Source organism: Filicampus tigris, chromosome 21 (genome assembly GCF_054856515.1).
Source record: "Filicampus tigris isolate MCC_2025a chromosome 21, RoL_Ftig_1.0, whole genome shotgun sequence".
Lineage (NCBI taxonomy): Eukaryota > Metazoa > Chordata > Actinopteri > Syngnathiformes > Syngnathidae > Filicampus > Filicampus tigris.
In genome coordinates this window covers 8610355-8629385 of record NC_141237.1, presented here as the reverse complement: position 1 = coordinate 8629385, position 19031 = coordinate 8610355, and the positions used below count along the sequence as shown (strand labels likewise).

The 19031-nt window shown below is 39.5% G+C and overlaps 1 protein-coding gene across 4 annotated transcripts in view; it reads left to right on the top strand.

Moving 5' to 3' along the window:
* LOC147127483 (partitioning defective 3 homolog) overlaps positions 1-19031 on the top strand; it is a 271216-nt gene that overhangs the window by 53662 nt on the left and 198523 nt on the right. For all 4 annotated transcript variants that reach the window (XR_015084282.1, XR_015084281.1, XM_086020897.1 and 1 more), the window contains exons 3-4: positions 5418-5592; positions 17832-18016. Coding sequence is in view for 2 of the 4 variants with exons in the window: in XM_086020897.1 (XP_085877023.1) it covers positions 5418-5592; positions 17832-18016 (360 nt within the window). In the remaining 2 variants the exon portion in view is untranslated. The remainder of the gene's footprint in view (positions 1-5417; positions 5593-17831; positions 18017-19031) is intronic.

The following is a 19031-nucleotide window of genomic DNA, read 5'->3' as shown; positions in this document are numbered from 1 at the left end:
AATGAAGGCACTTCTCTCCGAAAGACAGTGACTTGAATAATGTTTTTTTTGTAGTCTGGTTTTGCCAGAGCAATGCTAATCAAAACACTATTGAGGACATCTTGTGCTTTTGGGTATATCTGTTTTTAGGTCAACGTCGATGCTCCCATTCTTGGAGATTTCATGCTCGTGTTTGTCCGCATTGCCTCAATAAGAGAGCCTACCTAGCTGTTGTTTTGCATGTGAATCAGGACTGTCTGAGAATCGTTATTAGACTGAGTGCATAAGGGTAGATGGAGACAGGCTTGGGAGTGCAGGAAGTATCATATGTTGATTATTTTATATAGAAGTTTGAGGGTGTGGCATCTTAAGGTGCCTTCAACTCGTGGCTTTAAGAGAAATGTCGCTGTACATAAAAAAAACTTTCAACACATTTTCAAAGAAAAAAAGTTCATTGGTTTGATTCATAATCATGTGTCTGCCAAAGAAATTATATTTCCCCCTCCCCCTCACATATTCAGTGGTAAAGGTTAAATTTGATCGCATTATTTTAAGATGATTACTTTGTTGAGCAACTCGGAACATGAAATGAAAAATAAATGGCTTTGCTTCTTCCGATCATTACCTGATCTGTTTTACCTTATCATTACCTGTTTTTTTCTTTTTGCTTAAAAAAAACAAAGCAACACTCGCAGAAGAAACTTGTTAGGACCCACCTTTACGTGACATTGATATACTTTTGCTCTACCTGTGAGAATGGGGTAATATTAAAATTAGCCATCATTTCATGTCTTGCTTAGAGTTACCCTTGCATCAGCCCTGTGTGAAAATGCCTGAAATATGCACGTTTCTGAGGCATGCTGGGGTTACCATTTTCCCCTTATTTTATATACTAGTAATGGCAGGCCAGAGTGCTCGACACTTATTCTCTGAATATTTGATGGCCTTAATGAGCAGGAAAAATACAGGACTAAGCACTTTGCTGGTTTGCTCCAACTTGCATGTGTAAGGAATAAAAGACAGAAGGAAAGCATGAAATATTAAAAAGGGTGATATACCACAGCCAGGAAGAGGATGATGACGTGTCCACTGATGTTTCTTAAGGTCATGACATTCCAGCAGAGAATATGCCAGCTCACAACAATCAAACACGTGATGAAAAACTGAATTGTTGAAGGACCTTCTGTCTCTGTGGAAGTCGTAAAAATGTGAGGATAGAGTGCAGTTGAGGAAATGGCAGATCATAGCCATTACTCAACATTTTGAGCCCTTGGACCTCCTGGTGGAATGATTCACAGTTTCTACCTTTACTGTACTGGTAATAACTTCATGCCCTTGATACCCTCGCAATAAAATGATAAAAAATGATCGGTATAGTAGATGAAACTGTTTGTGTTCCACGGTATGGGCCATTCTGTATTCTTTTTTTCTTTATAGTTTTTATTGCAACAGTGTTTCCGACCTTGTGCTTAATACACATTTTATTAAAAACACAATTCGACCTATATCACATCACTACTTACCCAAGACTGTGGAGTTAAATACACAATTTCTGTTTACCTTTTTTAAAGGTTATGTAGCCCCAAAATAATTCATCATTACATTTGGGCAGGGGAGCTAAAGGCACTGAGTGATATGCTACTTTAATTGGTTGAAGGAAATTTGTGACAATAGAATGGAATCAAAATGATATGAAAAATACCTTTTCATAAAAACAGCCTGATCTTTTCAGACCTTTAAAATGCTGAATGTCCCCAATTTTCACCATATCTTTACTGTTGATATGACAATGTAGGCAATAAGAATCCACTGGTTGGCGCAGCATGAAAGGAGCATTATAATCGCATATATGATTGACAATATTAACAATTTCCTTTCTTTCGCTCCAGAAGCAGTTATCATTGTCATGTAATTGGGTATATCTTCTCAATTTGAGGGTCAAGAGTAGAAGACAAGTTTCCTGTAGGGTGACTTATGTCAACCGTCCTTTCCACTTGCCTTTGAAGAAAAAAACTCTCATGGCGAATATGGATCCAGCTTTGCATCATCACAGTGCAGGTATTACACATCTCTTGTGGCACTGGCATCTCTGCCCGTGACTGCTAATAACCTCACTTGTCTTGCTTTTTCACGGCATCAGTGTCTGAGCACTTGGGACAACTGTTTTGTAATGTTGCCAATCCTAATGCCAGTGCTCTGTGGCAGATCAGAGCTTTTTGGAGGTGGTGGGATGTCTTTGGTGAAGAAGTAAGGCTAGCGAGGCAAGAGAGGACGCAAGGGAGGCAGAGGTTGTCAAAACAGCACCGCATCTCTTCCTCAGCTGCTTCCCATCCATCTCATGCTTGTCCCTTCTTTGCTGCCAAAAGTGGGAAACAGATCAAACACGACTAACATGAAAGGCATCCCTGACATTTCGCCCCCCCCCCCCCCTTTCCCATCTTCCTGCTCTCACTGTGATAGAATTGGAAATGTTGGACTTCAAGTATCACCTGTGGGCTGCAGAAAATGCCTCCCCATGTTTTGCGTCATCTTAACTCTCGACCTTTATCATCTCTCACCATTTCTCTCCTACTATCCTCTGGCTAGCCCTAACCTTAACCCGGGTAGATAACAGCTGACTGGCAGTTGCTGTGACAGTTAGGTACACTATCCATGAATTGTAAACCATAAACTGGCTAGCTATTCCACCCTGGAGTTTGCAGGCGTGATGGTGATTCCTACTTTTGCTATGTAAACTGTCTGACATCAGTTATCATTTTGTGTTGCCACAGTTATCATTTTGTGTTGCATCTTGGAATGTTTGGGTTTATTTCAATTGCTCTTGTTGATGACAATACTGATTTTCTGTTTCAATGTATCTAGTCTGTCTCGATCACTTTTCTCACTGCACCACATTAGTTGGTAACCCAAGTGACTGTTGGTGAGTAGCCAACAGTATGACCACCCCAACAAAGAAACATATTTGTACCATAACCAACTAAAATGAATGTTGCTGTTAGAAGTAAAAACAAGGAACCATTTATTGTATATGGGTCAGGATGGCTAGTATCTATTTCATACAGTGCTCTACTGAAACAGTTTTAAAGCACCTTACCATTTTATCTGGAGCTTGGAAATAAGAATATTTGGTCATTCTATTCACTCTCCTCTCCCTTTGTCCCATTACCTTATTTACTGTTTGTGTTTCATTGTGGTTGTTTAAAATTGTCCCTCCCTATCAGTTTGCTTTATAAAGTTTCTGCTCTCATGCTTCTTGAAGATCAGCCGTGCTGCTTCCATTTGTTTCCACAAAATGTTTGCCTCCTTCTAGAAAAACAATAATCCATTTTAGCGCTTTCTCTTTTGAGTTAGGCAGAGAAAAACTTAAATGCACAAATGAAACGTGAAATTGTGTAATTTCAAAACTGTCTGTGACCAATTCTCAAAGAAAGGGAAAACATCTATGTGAAAGACTTTCATCACAAAGCTGCATGAGAGCTGCCCCTTCAACAGCAACAACAGCTTCAGTTTTCCCTCTGGTCAAACGTGCCCTCTTCAAGGCTCAGAAAAAACACGTTCAAAGTATTTGGAGCGAGGCAAGAAAATATGACTTAGAGGTACTTTTAACAACCTAGTCACTAAACTACTACAGATGCAGATTAATAAGAGTGAAGTATGAGATGATATATATACATACATATACATACATATATATATGTATACATGTGTATATATACATGTATAGATGTATACAGGTGTATATATGTATATATGTATACATGTATATATACATGTATATATGTTGATTGATACATGTATACATGTATATATGTGAACCTAACAACAACAAAAAACATGAAATCATGGGGAGATCATGGAAACTCCTCATAGTAAGGGTAGAGCCTCGATTTGAACCTCCAACCTCGAAACTGTGAGGCGGATGTGCTTGCCACAACATATTGCCATGCAAAGATTTGTTTCTAATATTTGCTTTCCATAATGACATGAGGTGCCTTCACTACCATTTGTTGTTGAGAATGAGCCCATGTTAAATCCAGACCCATTTGATCATTTTCAATTTTCTCGTAGGAAGTGTCTGAAAACGGCCCACATTTTATTATGTATAAGTAGGCACATTCAGAATGTATTAAAAAGTTAGCCACCACAATATCAACAGTCTTTATTCGTCTTAAAATGGACAGCTGGCAGGCAGAGAAGTCATTGAGTTGCTAAATACTCCCAGGAACGCATGAATAGGAGGCCTGATTACTTTGTCACTAATTATTCATTGGCTCATCACAATCACTTTGGACAGTGAAAATACCTTTGGGGGCATCTCTCACTTTCTCTTGCTGTCTTTCACTCTCTCTCTCTCTCTCTCTCTCTCTATCTATCTATCTCTCTCACGCTCTCTCACTCTCTCTATCTCTCTCTCTCTCTCTCTCTCAATCTCTCTCTCTCTCTCTCTCTTCCTCCCTCTCTCTCTATCGCACTTTCTCTCTCTTTGGTGTTGCCATCTTTAGGCAGCTGTCCCTGTCATCATTAACATAGAGAGTTGCTGATTGCTATCTGTAGTCTCATTAAGACTCTGCACACCACCAACACCCAACTCCCCAATGCATTGTCTCCTATTTTGGGTATCATATATATATATATATATATATATATATATATATAACTCACACTACTCTAAAAAGTTTTACATTGTTACATATTCTTTTTTAAAAATGTACACCTTGGTACATTTGCAAATGTTTTGACAAGTACACTTTCAGGAAAAGTGCCTTGTAGAGCCTCTTCTCTGACAAATTTGCCATCAACCCTCACAACCAATGAAATGCAATTTGGAAGTGATGAAAATACAGGGTGATTACAGTGGAGAGGGTGAATCAGTGATAGACATCTCCCACAAATATTGGTATGCATAGAAAGAAACAGCTCATGGGAAAATACGAAGCCTGCTTTAATTGTGCAAAACCAGCATGAGACATGGCTGTCACTTACATCAATGGTAAATCATGTGCAGAGTCCCACAAAACACAGATCATCTCATTTCAAAAGTGCCTTTGACTAAATAAATTAGGTAATACACTAATTAAATAAATACATTAGCACAAGAGATCTTAATTGTGTGTTCATTGGGCTCTCACAGTACAAGTCAAACATACTTGCATACATACATAAGAACATGCAAGTGATCCAGACTTAGCAGTTAGTTGTGCAGTATGTGTTTGACTCTGATAAATCTGACATCTAGTTTCTCCTCTCTGGTCCGGTGTCTGATATTTGGTCATTTATGACATGTGTTGGATGTATCCTCTACAAATAGTGCTGTAAACCTGGATTTTTAAAACCTTTTTCTTTTAGAATTCTACCAAGTCATAACACAAGCTCGTCATGTCAAAACTTTTTTTTCCGTAATAGTTTTTCTAAAGTAAAGACCTTCTTTCTCTCACCAGTTGATGGCTGTATATGAAGAGCAAGATCCTCACAATGGAGGTGATGGTACAAGCGCCAGCTCCACCGGCACTCAGAGTCCCGAGCCGTTTGCTGGCGAGCTGAGGTCAACTTCAGCCTTCCAGCCCTACCAAGCCAACAGCGAGATTGAGGTCACACCATCTGCTTTGAGATCAAGTGAGTCCAATGAAAATATTTTGTAAGCACAAGTTCAAGAACTTGTGAGATCTTGTATTCTGGTATTGCATATTGTAATAGTATTCATATAGATTGTCACAGTGAGACAATGTCACCACAGCAGTGATATTACTTAATAAATCAAGTAGGGCTGGGCGATATGACTGAAAACTATATCACAATATAAGTGTTTGGTATTGGTCGATATCGATATATATTGATTTTTTATTTTATTTTTTTTAAACTAAAAAATATAGTGACCCGAAGAAAAATACATTTGGGTTATTTTATTTTAACATAATACTTAACCTTTAATAAGAGGTCAATGTAACTATGAAAGAGTGAAATAAACTGGTCGGTATAAAGATTGAATTAACTCAATTTTAAAGATAATGTGCTTAGAAGGGCTGAGAAATGTTTGAAAAACTGTCACAATCTAAGTATTTCATATCCGTCAATATTGATAATTATTGATTTTGTTTTAAACCTTTTCTTTAAATAACAGTTAACTGTCTTTTGTACATTATGTAGTGTAATGTGCAGTTGTCCTCCATCAGTGCATTGTAAATGCTTATTTGCATTAGGTCAACCCCAAAGCAGTTGTTAACACATATATTAGCCTTCATTCAATGTTCATCCAATGTAAGTGAACGAATACTCTCCTGCAGTGCATAGATCATCATGGTTGCCGGGCCTGTGAGCATGCTCCGTTGAGTTAACAGCTTCTTCTTGTTGGTCTAAATACTTCTTACTCGTTGGTTTAAAAGCTGCTGCTTCTTTGGTTTAAACGCTGTTTCTTCAGGTTTGGTGGCGGAAGCGCAATGCCTACATCACGCACCATGCTGCGATCGGGTTTGTTTTTCTTTTTTCTTTTTTTTTTCTATCGAACGTTTTATCGAAGGCATTTTCTATTGGTATCGATTACGTGTCAATCGCGATACATATCGAATTATCGGCCCAGCCCTAAAATCAAGCAGGCATTTAGTTTAAGTAAAGTTCAGCAAAGCTCACTGTTTGTAGATTGAGCTGGCATCCTATAGACAAAAAAGATCTACTTCAAAAATGAAAATAAAAGCTAAAAAATTAAAACAAAGCACAGTGACTTACATGTTTCTATTCAGCTGTTCAGCTTAATGTAATTGTTGTCAACAATCCAGCTTTCAGGATGGATGTCAGTAGACAACAAAATGAAAAATGTTTTTCTTCAAATACAAACTTTAACAAAAAAGAAAAAAACCTCCATCCAACAATTGTTGGACTTAGGCGGAATGGAATCAATTGTTACACTTGACATTCTGCAGGTGTACTATGTGGAGCCAACTGTCTGTCAAGACTGTGCAATACATATAGGGAATGCCAATGCGCTGACTCCAACTGACAAGCAAAACCGAGACAAAGAAAAGGAGCTGAGACACAGTCGCGGTGTTTAGTCATGCGCAAATCTGAGCGTACACGTCCAACAAAGGTGGACATGCACGTAAGCCCAAAATGCCACCCCAAGACATCGACACAGAGGTTGCTCATGCTCGTGTTGACGTTGCGTGAAGTGGAACCTGTAGGCTGATGCGCTGCTGTCTTCAAACTTCAAAACTCATCCATGACCAGAACTCACACACATAGGCAAAGACTCAAACACACGGACGGGTGAACTCTTTTCACCTTCACTATTGGAAAAGTTCATTCTTGAGGCTGGCCATCTGTCTGTGGTAAAGATATTGTAAATGGAAACTTTTGCTGAGAGCAGTTCATGGCCTTTGACAGTATGAAAAGTATTTTTGTTTAAAGAAATCTTCTCTCTGCTTCATTGCAACTGAATTCTTTGGCCTACCAATAGCAAATTATACTAATCTAATTACAATGCTGAATGTAAGTAAGAATCTATCAATGATTCTTTCCGGCAGGCAATGCCGAGGATATGTTTTGTTGAAAGTGCAGCATGACTACGAGACTGCATTGTTCAGTGTTGTTTTGTGGAGACCTCGCCGATACCCAAAATTCTGATTACAATTCCAGGGCTAGCTCAGGGTCTAGGGGTGTTGTGATTCAATATTGTTGAGTAACAGACATAGTTGTGCGTAGAAACAACAAAGAAACAAGCAACCTTCTCTCCAGAGTTTTAGATGCGCAAACAACTGGCAGTGAAATTGCTTATCAGAAATCAAAGTATGATGTCACCCCTAGCAGCGATGCTCTGAGGCAGGGAGGCTATTTATAATCATCTTTTGGAGCTGGAATGATTGATTTCCCCCATTGACGACTCTCAAATATTGCCTTCCTTGTTTTGTCTTTCCAACAGCTTGGGGTCTATTTTCAAACCTGCAAACGTGCAGTGCAGGTCAGACTTTTAATAACTAGATTCGAGATAAGATCTAAATTGTATTAATGAATACATCTTTTCCAGGCAGGTTACAATTTCCTTATAGTATATAAAGGAAGTATTTCAAACACTATTTACACAGAGGTTTAAACAACATTCCATGGAATAGTGATTGCTGCATTTTCTCTCGAACTCCAGCTCTCTGTGCGGATTCAAATCTAAACATTGATCTGCTACGATGTGGATATTTCAGACTTTTGACAACTTCAGTCCTCACAACATCGTACCATCTGTACTGTAATCATGATTGGACTGCCTCATTAGTATCGGATAGTCGGATAGTCATTGGGATTTATGAAATGAGGTACTCTTGCCTATTTCAGAGAAAATCAAACCCCCGTACTGACTAATTTGATGAGTTAATAGATATGGCACACTTGGCATGCCAAAAGTGTGCAAAGTAAGGACTAGTGGTTAGGTTTGTTGAAAGATATTTTGAAGATTTATAGTACAGACTATTGTTCAAGTAATTCAAACAAAAATATTCAGAATATACAGAAATTCAGTAACTTTGGTAAAGTGTTGTGCACTGTCCAGCACTGACCGGGGTGGCAGGTGGTCATTAAATAAATTGGCTGTGTGTGTTCGTCTGTACGTGCGTCGGTGCATTAATGCGGGCGTGTGTGAGTGATTGAGTGTATGCATCAGGTGCCTTTTGAAGAGGATGACCTTTTATCAAATCCAATTTGTCTTCGCTACTAAAGAGGCTGGTTGCCACCAGCCAAGGCCACATAAAAGTTATGATACAGTTGAAATGACAACTCGTGACATTTGTGCACACCCTGTGGCAACCAACGTTTACTGTTTTTCGTAATAAATTCATTGAATTCCAGAGAAATTTGCTGTGAGCCAGTCTTAAAAGAAGCTATTTCATACTTTTTGTCAAAGGGTTAAGCTCATGTTGTGGACTGCTGCTCGATCGGAGAATCTCCCAGCGGATTTTTGGTGATTTCCAAAGGCACCGATTGCCCATTATAGATAAACTACCAGGTTTAGGTTTTGGAACCACATGCTGCTCGGTCTGATAGCAGCTACTGATACCGATCTCTGTCACCTGCCTTCTCACTTTATCAGTCACCTCGGTCCAGAACCACCTCCTCCATCTCTCACTCCACCAATGAGCTGGTGTCGCAGTACATTTCTTCAGGTTTTGATATGAGTGGAATGAGGGAGTTGATTGGTCTGGTGGTCGGTAATTATTATAATATGCTCTGAAATGTCTCGTGGCAAACTTTGGCTTACAAACACAGAGTTTTTGTTTTGTAAGCAGTAACAATAATACGGCCCATAAAATATAGAAATTGCAGTTTGACGTAGGTAACAAAATATGGCATTTACAATATGTATGCTACATACCATACATATGTACATGTTGTACTTTTTATATCTGTTGTATGCATTCATATTTTTTAAATTTAAATTTCTATTGTGTGGTCGAGTATTCGGATAAAATATATACGTGCTTGGTTAAAGCAACAGTTGCGAATCCACGAGAGGGTAAATAAGACTTCAAGTACACTTAATAATAAACAACCAGCTAGTTTATCATATTGCCATATAGTTGGCTTCCATGAGGGTTATCTAAATATTTTGCCCTGCAACCTGCAGACACAGTCATCTGTGTGTATCCTCTCTTGACTCAGTTCACTCACACATGCTGCAGTGAATCACACACTCAGCAGCAAGGATGTCTGCATGACTCGATCATCTCACCAAGCTTGCCTCGTCATTACAACACTGATAGCACTTTTAAACTCCTCAGACCTCCTGAGCCCCATCGTCTACCTTATTGAGCAGAGGGGCTATCATACTCAGTCCGGTTGGGGGAGCAAGAAGGCCGTTCCCAGGCTGCGGTTTTAAACTGCTAACGAGTGGGTGTTCACTTCACACTTATTGGTCATAAAAACACTCGTACTGTCATAATATCATCCCCACCCTATTATAGATAATTATTGAAATGGCTAACAGTGTTAAATGGTGACGGGAGCATTTTGGAAATGAAGTGTGAAGTGTTTGAAGTGGCAAAAGACCCCACTCAGCACTGCTGGGATTGTGTTACCAGTACCGTGCCTGTTATTGCTCCTGTAAGGGTCTCAATAAAGGCATAGCCAAACAGCTGAATCATGCTGTGCTATGTGTGTGTGGGTGAGCAAGAGCTTTTTGACTGCTTTATTACTTCCTTCACACGGCTGAGGGCAATTCTGCTGAGCGTTTGTGTCACACTTAAACCAACATAAGAGCAGTCAGGCTTGAATGAGAAACATAATGATTTACACTTGGTGACATGGAGACATCAACTTAAATGGCGAGAGGCATTAACCCTGTGACAGGGAGCATGGGAAGCGAGGCGATGTTTGTTTGCTCTGAATCGGGTGTCATGTCAGCGAAGTAGATGCTTTGCAGAGGCGCATTACAAAGACGGATTAGTGGGCTGTGGCGCTCTAAAATATTGGCTTTTACATAAGAATCTCAACGGGAGGCTTTAATGATCACTTCATGCAGTCAGAAGTTAAAACATATTTTCAGTGACAGATATGATAACTTTGTGCACAGATAGAGAATGGGAAACCTGACTGTGGACTTGACAGCCATAAGACCTCCAGGATAACAAGTCATTTCCGAGGTGTGTCATTTGAGCTCTCTGGGGTTCATTTACATGACATGTGAAAAGAGGGTCACGGCTTGCCAAGGGCATTGCCGCCCAATATAGTCACGATAAGCCCTCAAAGCCATTTTGGGCATTTAGCATCTCTTTGTCTCCAGGCTCTTCATCCCTGTGGACCAGCGAACCACCCTTCCTCCTGCCTCATTAGTCCCTTTTGTGAGAGGCTCCCCTCCCGCTGTTGTTCCTGCACTAACCTGCTCCAAAATGTCTCCCAAATGGGAGGTCACTTATTAAGATAGAACACATGGTGGTGTACAGTATCTCTCTGATATGTTTATGCTCCCACTGACAGCATGCGACATACATATTAACACAAAATATATTATAATTATTAACGCTTACTCGCACAATATTGATAGTGCTTAATTTTAGTGATTCATTGAATGTCAAGATGTTTTACATATAGAATAGTGGGATGCACATAATCTGTCTTCCGTATGCATTATAGCCCATATACCATATTGAATTTGCAGCTATGTTTATACTTTTAATGGTTGTTACAAATATAGAGCATTTGGTTCCGGCATTTCAAAAATATTTGTATGAGTGAAATGCAGTGGTCTACCCGTCACAATAACCACAGTCTTTGTAACGCACCTGCTTTTCATACATGGTACTTAAAAATGCAAAATCAGCCACCCCAGTTTGTCTCAGGTTAGATAAGTTACATCGCTCATTAGCCCAATACATTTCTGTTTGATTAGCTGTGAGCATATTTACTTGATTAGACGTGGCGCAACTGTCCGTGGTAACAGCCAGGCAGTCGCCCTTTTCCTGCTCTACATTTGTTTGCAAGTTGAACAAGTAAGCAGAACTTAATTAGTAAGAAGGGACGATGCTATGATTTGGCATTATCCTCCGAAGACCAGACCATTTTGACATGAGAAGTTACTTAGCGTTGGTTGTGTGGCAGTATCTCCATAGCAATAGAGCAAATGAAGACCATGCTTGTGCAAGGTATGTCGACAGTCCGTGCCCTAAAAAATCCAGAACCATCCAATATGAAGACCTAATTCACATCAATGGTATTCAAAGAAAAATGTTCTTTTTATATTTATTTGGCTGCTTCAACTTTGTCTCTCATTTTATTTATTGCATGCCAATCGTCAACCTCAGCTTTCTGTAAATTGCCTGTGATTTATATTTTAAACAGCAACATAAGTCGTCTTGGCTGCATCTACTCTTGAATCTCACATTCCGCTTTTTTTCATCCTCCTGTTTTTCATCAAGCCCAGCAAAAAGAACTGGGACGATCCCTTCCCGCTACATTCCTATCCTCCCACTCCCAGGGCCACTTTCAAGGTACTTACTTTGGCCCACAATCAGAGCTTTGATAACAGTAAAACACGGCTCCTCTTGATTGATTGTTTTTTTATTTTTTGCAACCTTTTAAAAGTTACTGGGCAAGTTACTTGACAATATGCAGCAGTCAACCTTCTTTAGGTTACCAATGGAAATTTTTAGTTTCTCAACATTTATTATTGTAATTAGGGCTGGGCCGATAATTCGATCTCGATATGTATCACGATTGACACGTGATCGATACCAATAGAAAATGCCTTCGATAAAACGTTCGATAGAAAAAAAAAAAAAAGAAAAACAAACCCATGCGTGATGTAGGCATCGCGCTTCCGCCACCAAACCTGAAGAAGAAGCGTTTAAACCAAAGAAAAAGCAGCTTTTAAACCAACGAGGAAGAAGCATTTAAACCAACAAGAAGCTGTGAACTCAACGGAGCATACTCGCGGGCCCGGCGGCCGTGCGCTATGCTCGCGGTTAATCTTTATATCGACTAGTTTATTTCACTCTTTCATAGTGACGTTGACCTCTTATTAAAGGTTAAGTATTATGTTAAAATAAAATAACCTAAATGTATTTTTCTTCAGGTCATTATTTTCAATAGTTTAAAAAAAGAAAAAAATTCAATATGTATCGATATCGACCAATATGAAACAATATACCTTAGGAAAAACAACAGGTTTGGGCCCCACATTTATTATGTAGTAGACTGCACAATGAAAAATGTTATGAGTTTTGGAAAGCCCAAGTTTGCAAGGTCATGCAACACTATTTGCACTGCCCGAACAGGGCACAGAATTACCAGGTATTTCGTGTATCCTGCAAGATTGCTGGTTAAAATGAAAAATCCCTACTTAGACGACTGTGTATGTGGGTGTGCATGCGTGTGTGTGTGTGTAGGAGAACTTGTAGATTGGACACACACATCTGTCATGGTCTCCTAGGGGAAGTTCAGAGTAATAAAATGTCTCAAGCGACGAGAATCAAAACTATATGAAGAATAAAATACTGACTGATACTTTGATGTTAGCGTGACGAAACCACCTGATGTGACTCATTTTTTTTCAATTATTTCGAGTGTGTGTGTGCGCAACTGAATGTGTGCGCATGTCTATGTGTGAGTGAGTCAGATTCCTCGGAACATTTTTGAACATGGACAGAACTTTTTCAAGGGTTTCTTCAGTTGCATATACATACAGCATGCCACATCATTTTGAACTGAATGTGGTGTTGTAAAGTTTTACTTAATTGTAAAATGAAGTTCTAGTCACAGGGATTTTTTTAAGTAGCATGAAAATCCAAAGAGTGAATTTGTTGAATAATTTATCATTCTTGTTTAAAACCTCATAATCCTCTTTTGTGTTTAACAAGGCTCATTTGATTTGTTTCAAATTGTACAGAGACACAAACACCAACCAATAACTGCTAGCGGATGTATTTTTGGTGTGTCAAAAATTTGGTTGACGCTGACTCGTAGAGTGGAAGCAGGGGTAGGACTTAATTTCCCAATATCTGACCTTTACTTTGCCTTTGCAAAAGAGGACATGTGGCGACTCACTTAAGTTCTGAAGATGTTGTGTGTCACAATGTGCCTGTTCCCTTTTAGTTAGCGGCACTGTGTATGCTGCACCAGTTCGTCTGCTGATCTCGCATGCCCATTTCCCCTCACTCGTAAACAATACTCTGGTATCTGAACTCTTCAACCTGAGGTAGGACTTCACTCCCAATTCAGAGGGCACAATCCACCCAATATGACTGAGAAACATGACCTCTGATCTATAGGAGCTGATTTTTATTCAGACAGCTGCACACTCAGCGCCAAAGTGCCCGCGCAAACACTGAAGGTCACAGTTTGAGCCCATCACAACCAAAGATGGGAGATGAGATGAGGTCCTCAGGCCACAAACTGGACATTTTCTACACTTTGGTGATTTCTAGAAAATGTTGTCTGTGGAGATAACGATGCTACAACCCAATTCAGAGGTTGTGACAAAAAAGGTAGATTAAAAGGCAAACGCATTTTTTGCCGTGCAATAATGAAACACAACGATTAACAATACAGGTGTAGTCAGGCTGCTTAGTCGCAAAGGTTGCTGGTACGCTTCCAGTAAAGAAACAGTGGCCACTAAAATAACAGATAAGAGTGAAATTTGCCAAAATGTGTTTTTCTTTGGACAGATTAGACAAAACTGGAACTTTTTAGTTAGTTACATCCACTCTATTTTCACATTTGCAAAAATAAAGTATGCAAAGAAAAGAGCACCAAACTTACTGTGAAACATGGAGGAAGCTTGGTTACATCTGCGAAGGGAGAAACACGTAGTCTGTAGAAAGCATTACACAAAAACACAGTTATTAAAGTGTGTTCTAGATTTTGGCCTTGACTGCCCTTCTCCATTGTCACAGTCCAGGCCTCCTCCCATTCTATAACCACCGTATTCTCACGTAAAATGGAACCTTTTGTACCCATGTAGATGATTCGGGTCAGTATGCAGTGGAAATCCTCCCTCGCTTCACACAGGGGACATCAATATGTAGTCAGTGGTTGGAGAGGGAGAGTTCAAATGGCTCAGAGCCATAATTTATTCAGGTATTGAACTGGCACAGACTTGATGTATTCAAAGTAACCCAAGAAAAATAAAGATAGCATTTAGAGATTTCATGAAGCCACGGTTGCTTGGTATTTTTATTCAGATCAGTTTGAAAAGTGAACTCATGGATTGAGAGTGCCGGGACAAAAATGCCACTAAAGAAATAAAACACATCTCCCACCATGCATAGAAATAATGTCATTGTAATATATGTATAAGCAATTTAGTTATTGGGTGACTCTAGTTGAATTATTTTAAAATTTCCCAGACTTAGATTGTTTGTGCCACTCTCTTGATGACCACCTGTGCTAAATTGATCTCACTGCCTGTGACTGGGGTGGGAGACGGACGGACTCATGGACCAATGGACTTCTGACGGACTAACTGATGGACTGACCAATTGGCAATTACAATTTGGTTGGGCTTGAAAAAATGACGGACTGACAAATGACGAATGATGGACCGGCAACATTTAGTCAAATGCCCTCCTCTGTTGAATAGTAAACTCAGCTGTCTTCAATGGTCAGTATTGGGGTATGTGTTTGTGTGTGTTCTCTAATATATGCCTCCGCCAAACAAGGTGGAAGAAAATAGTAAAGGTCAAACTAATAAGAGGTGATAGCCCTTTAGACTCACAACCCTGTGGTAAATTGTGTGTGGACCCTGCGCCCTGGCCATAATTCCTGGATCAGGCCAACTTTTATTAGCCCGTCACCACTTCCAGCCTTCTGGATTACTCTTCAGCCGGATCAATGGTTGACGCAGTTGGAATCTGTCTGGTAATTAAACATGGGATCAAACCCTCCCAGTCTCCCATCACAAATTAAATGGATGCAAACGTTATTGGGTGTAATGTGGGCCATTTTCATATGGTCATCTTCTTAAAAAGAGAACCCTTCACTAAAACTGTCCCATCTGTCTAATGACTCTATGGGTTTCTTTGAGTTTGTAATATATGATAATACTGTATGGGATGTTAGTCGTGAACTTGAAAAGGTTGGAAGTCCATTAAATGCAATTATTTAATCCAGCACCCAACAAAAGAATTAAAGCACCTGGCTGTAATTTTTTCCCCACTTCATTGTTAGTAGAGATATTTAGACTCCCTCCAGAGCAGACTGCAACTAAATTATCTTGCTCGAAGCCACCACTGGCTAATCAAGATTCAGTTGTATTTTATCATGTGTCGGCAACGCTTCATTACCAATTCACAGAAATGCACTTGTCAATTAGTGATCCATGTACGTGGTGCATGCAGCTGATATCTCGCCACTCACAAATACCCTCACATGGGCAACTTAGTGGAACATTTGGGTATGTTCCCGTTATCAGAAGCTAACACTTGTATACCTATTTGCTATTGCTAATCTGGGTAAACACTGCAGCTCTGCTTACCCTACCTACATTTTAAGAACCAGACAAACTAAATATTTAATTGATTGTTTAATTCCACACATGACCGGTGGGCAGCCACTACAGGGACCCAGCTATTTGTATAGCCAGCAATTAAAACGTCAATTTCCATAGTATGTCCCCTTTAAAATATGCATGTTGACGTGGTCAGGCTGATTGGGGTTCATATGAAGGCCAGTTGGATGTGAGCTGCCATTAAGAGGGCTTTAAGATCACATCTGCAAAGGGCACTTATGGACTTTTTTTGTCCCGTGACCAATACATTCTTATGCTAATTAGATGTATTCACATTGATGAGAACGTCTTTGTCAAAGTTACTATTTCACATCTTAAATGTGATTTGAGATTTAACGTTTGAATAAATGAAGGTAACATACCTTCCCATCATGTTTTTTGGGTAGTTGCTTGTTTAAACTCAGGTTAAATGTATTAAATGTAGTGAAACAAGTCACCAACATTGGCATTCTGGGGACAACAGATTAATGTTGTGCGACTGAAACAGCTGCCCTGTTCACATATCAGCACATTCCTTCACACATTTTCTGTCCCTATGGTCTGATCAGGACATAAAACATTAGTCAGCGCCCGTGTACGTGGAAGCATTCTAGATTTTTTTTAACATGTAGGCTTCCATACACCAAGATGGTTTGCTTGACCATTAAAGCACATATTGCGGAAAAAAAATAGATGAAACAAACAAGCCAAATCATGAGCAAGGAAGTCGAGTGATTAAATCAATGGAGTAACATCATTTCCTTCATCTGTTATCATGATTTATTATGTTTGGGGGAAAAAGCATGTCACTGGGATGGATTAATACATTTGATTAAACAGGATGAATGACAATGGCACACGTTTGAGAAATGACCTTCAGTGTCCACCTATTGCTTGGTATATTTGGTGATGTGTGAGCGTTACTGCGATTAATTTGGGTTGGACATTTGACAAGCAGACTGTTTTGCAGTCTTATTATTGTCACAGTTACTGGAGGCAGCCACAAGAATCACTTACAGTGTCTTTAAAAGCTCCCTGCTCTTGTCACAGTATTAAATATGCATTTTTTTTACAGAACAGCGTAAGGCGAGATTAATCGGCGCTGCTCTTCCTACGAAGACTTGTCTGCGGCATATCAGATTGAAGCTTAGCACCAGCATATGCTCACTGCACTGATCCAGCGATTAATGACAGCTGGTTACCAAACTATTTGCATAATTATGGATATATTGCTCAAGCAGCTTGAACGATAAAAAACAAATCCATCTGGCCTTTTGGGAGCTTGCTAATGATTCTCACCTTACCAAACTCTCAGATCTACTTAACTGGCATGCCTTTGTAGCAGCAGGATTCCACAGTGCAAGTTTTCACTGGAGTGAGGATTGGACCTTCATCTTTGTTTTGTTCTGACTCGATTCAGGACTCAAAAGTTGAATGGTGGTAATTTTGCTTGGCCGCTCACAGCCCAGAGTTGCTTATGTAGTTTTATTTACACACTGTCTATAACCTAATGGAATTAGACCGGGCATTCTGTAAATCTGCTATTATCGGATCCTGCATGAGGTGCTAGAATTGACATTATTTATGTGTATGGGATTTTTTCCATATTTTTAAAAACAAGGATGAGGATTTTTAGACGGGTGGTTATTCTGTGTGTGGAGGAAATCTACCTTTTACTTATTTTGTGACAGTACTCAAGCCAAGAGAAACTTTCCATGCTGTTTTATTAGACCCAGTATTGCGTGGGAAAACTACCCGCGGTGCTGCCTTTGACATGTAATCTAACAACCTAACATATGAGTGAAACGCTCCATTAGTGGATGCATTCCGAGGTGGAAAATGCTTTGTCTTAATCCATGCTGTTTTCCCCTCATTTTCCTTTTATTCTGTCCCCGACAAGACATGCCTCTCCATGTCCGTCGGAGTAGTGATCCTTCCTTGGTTGGACTTCCAACTGGAGAAATCACTCTTGGCAAAGAAGAACCATCCAGAAAGGACCCAAGTCGCTGGACCACGACTGCTGGCTTCCAAAAGTATAACCACAAGCCACACATGAACCCTGGTACCAACAGCCTTGAACGAAAGGTAAACATCTTAAACTCATTACAGCCATTGCCTTAACAAGCCAAAGGCACAACACACTTCTCTTATACTGTGTGTGTGTGTGTGCGTGCGTGTGTGTGTGTGTGTGTGTGTGTGTATGTATATAGGTGTGTGTGTGTGTGTGTGTATGTATATATATATATATATATATATATATATATATATATATATATATATATATATATATATATATATATATATATATATATATATATATATACTTATATATATACTTATATATATATATATATACTTTATAAGGCACACAAAACAAACAAACAAAAATACCTTGAAGCAGATAACTCCTGTAATCAACATGAACAAATCTGCTGTGAAGTCTGTTCCCATTCAGATCACTTGGTACTACATGTGTTTTTTTTTTTTTTTTTTTTTTTTTTTCCTCCAACGCTTTTAAGTATTACAGCATCCGCTCTGAAGTCACAGTGCTGCATTTGGACTCCCCAAGATTCAATTGAAAGCCTCCATTATCCAGCAGTTACTCCATTCTTAGCTTTCATTCAGAATTTATGGATGAAATAAATTTGCTTCTGGATTTATTCTTTTTTAGACTTGAAAAGCATGTGGTTGTAAAGTTTCACAGCAAAAATAACAGCAACAAAATTAGCTATATGCTCCCTGTGACTTACAAAACAAGAAGGGATGCCAATTAACTTTTATAAAAATGGCCATACACCCACGTGGTGGAGATAGACCTTTACCACTATCTGAGATGACAATTCAGTACACAAGATGTGACACAGCAACCCTCCATGCGATTAGTGTGTCTTGCGGCATCGTCTGATAATCCTTTTTAAAGACACTCCAGTTGTCAGAGCCACAACACTTCCGAGTGAAGAGAGGGGAAAGGCTATTAAGCCTTTTATTTGGTCGAGAAGGTGTCCTTTCTGGCCTGTGTCACCCTGACTCTAGACGGGCTTGAGACAATATAAGCAACAAAGCCTCAGTACTCTGTTGATGCCACTGCTGTGCCCTATTT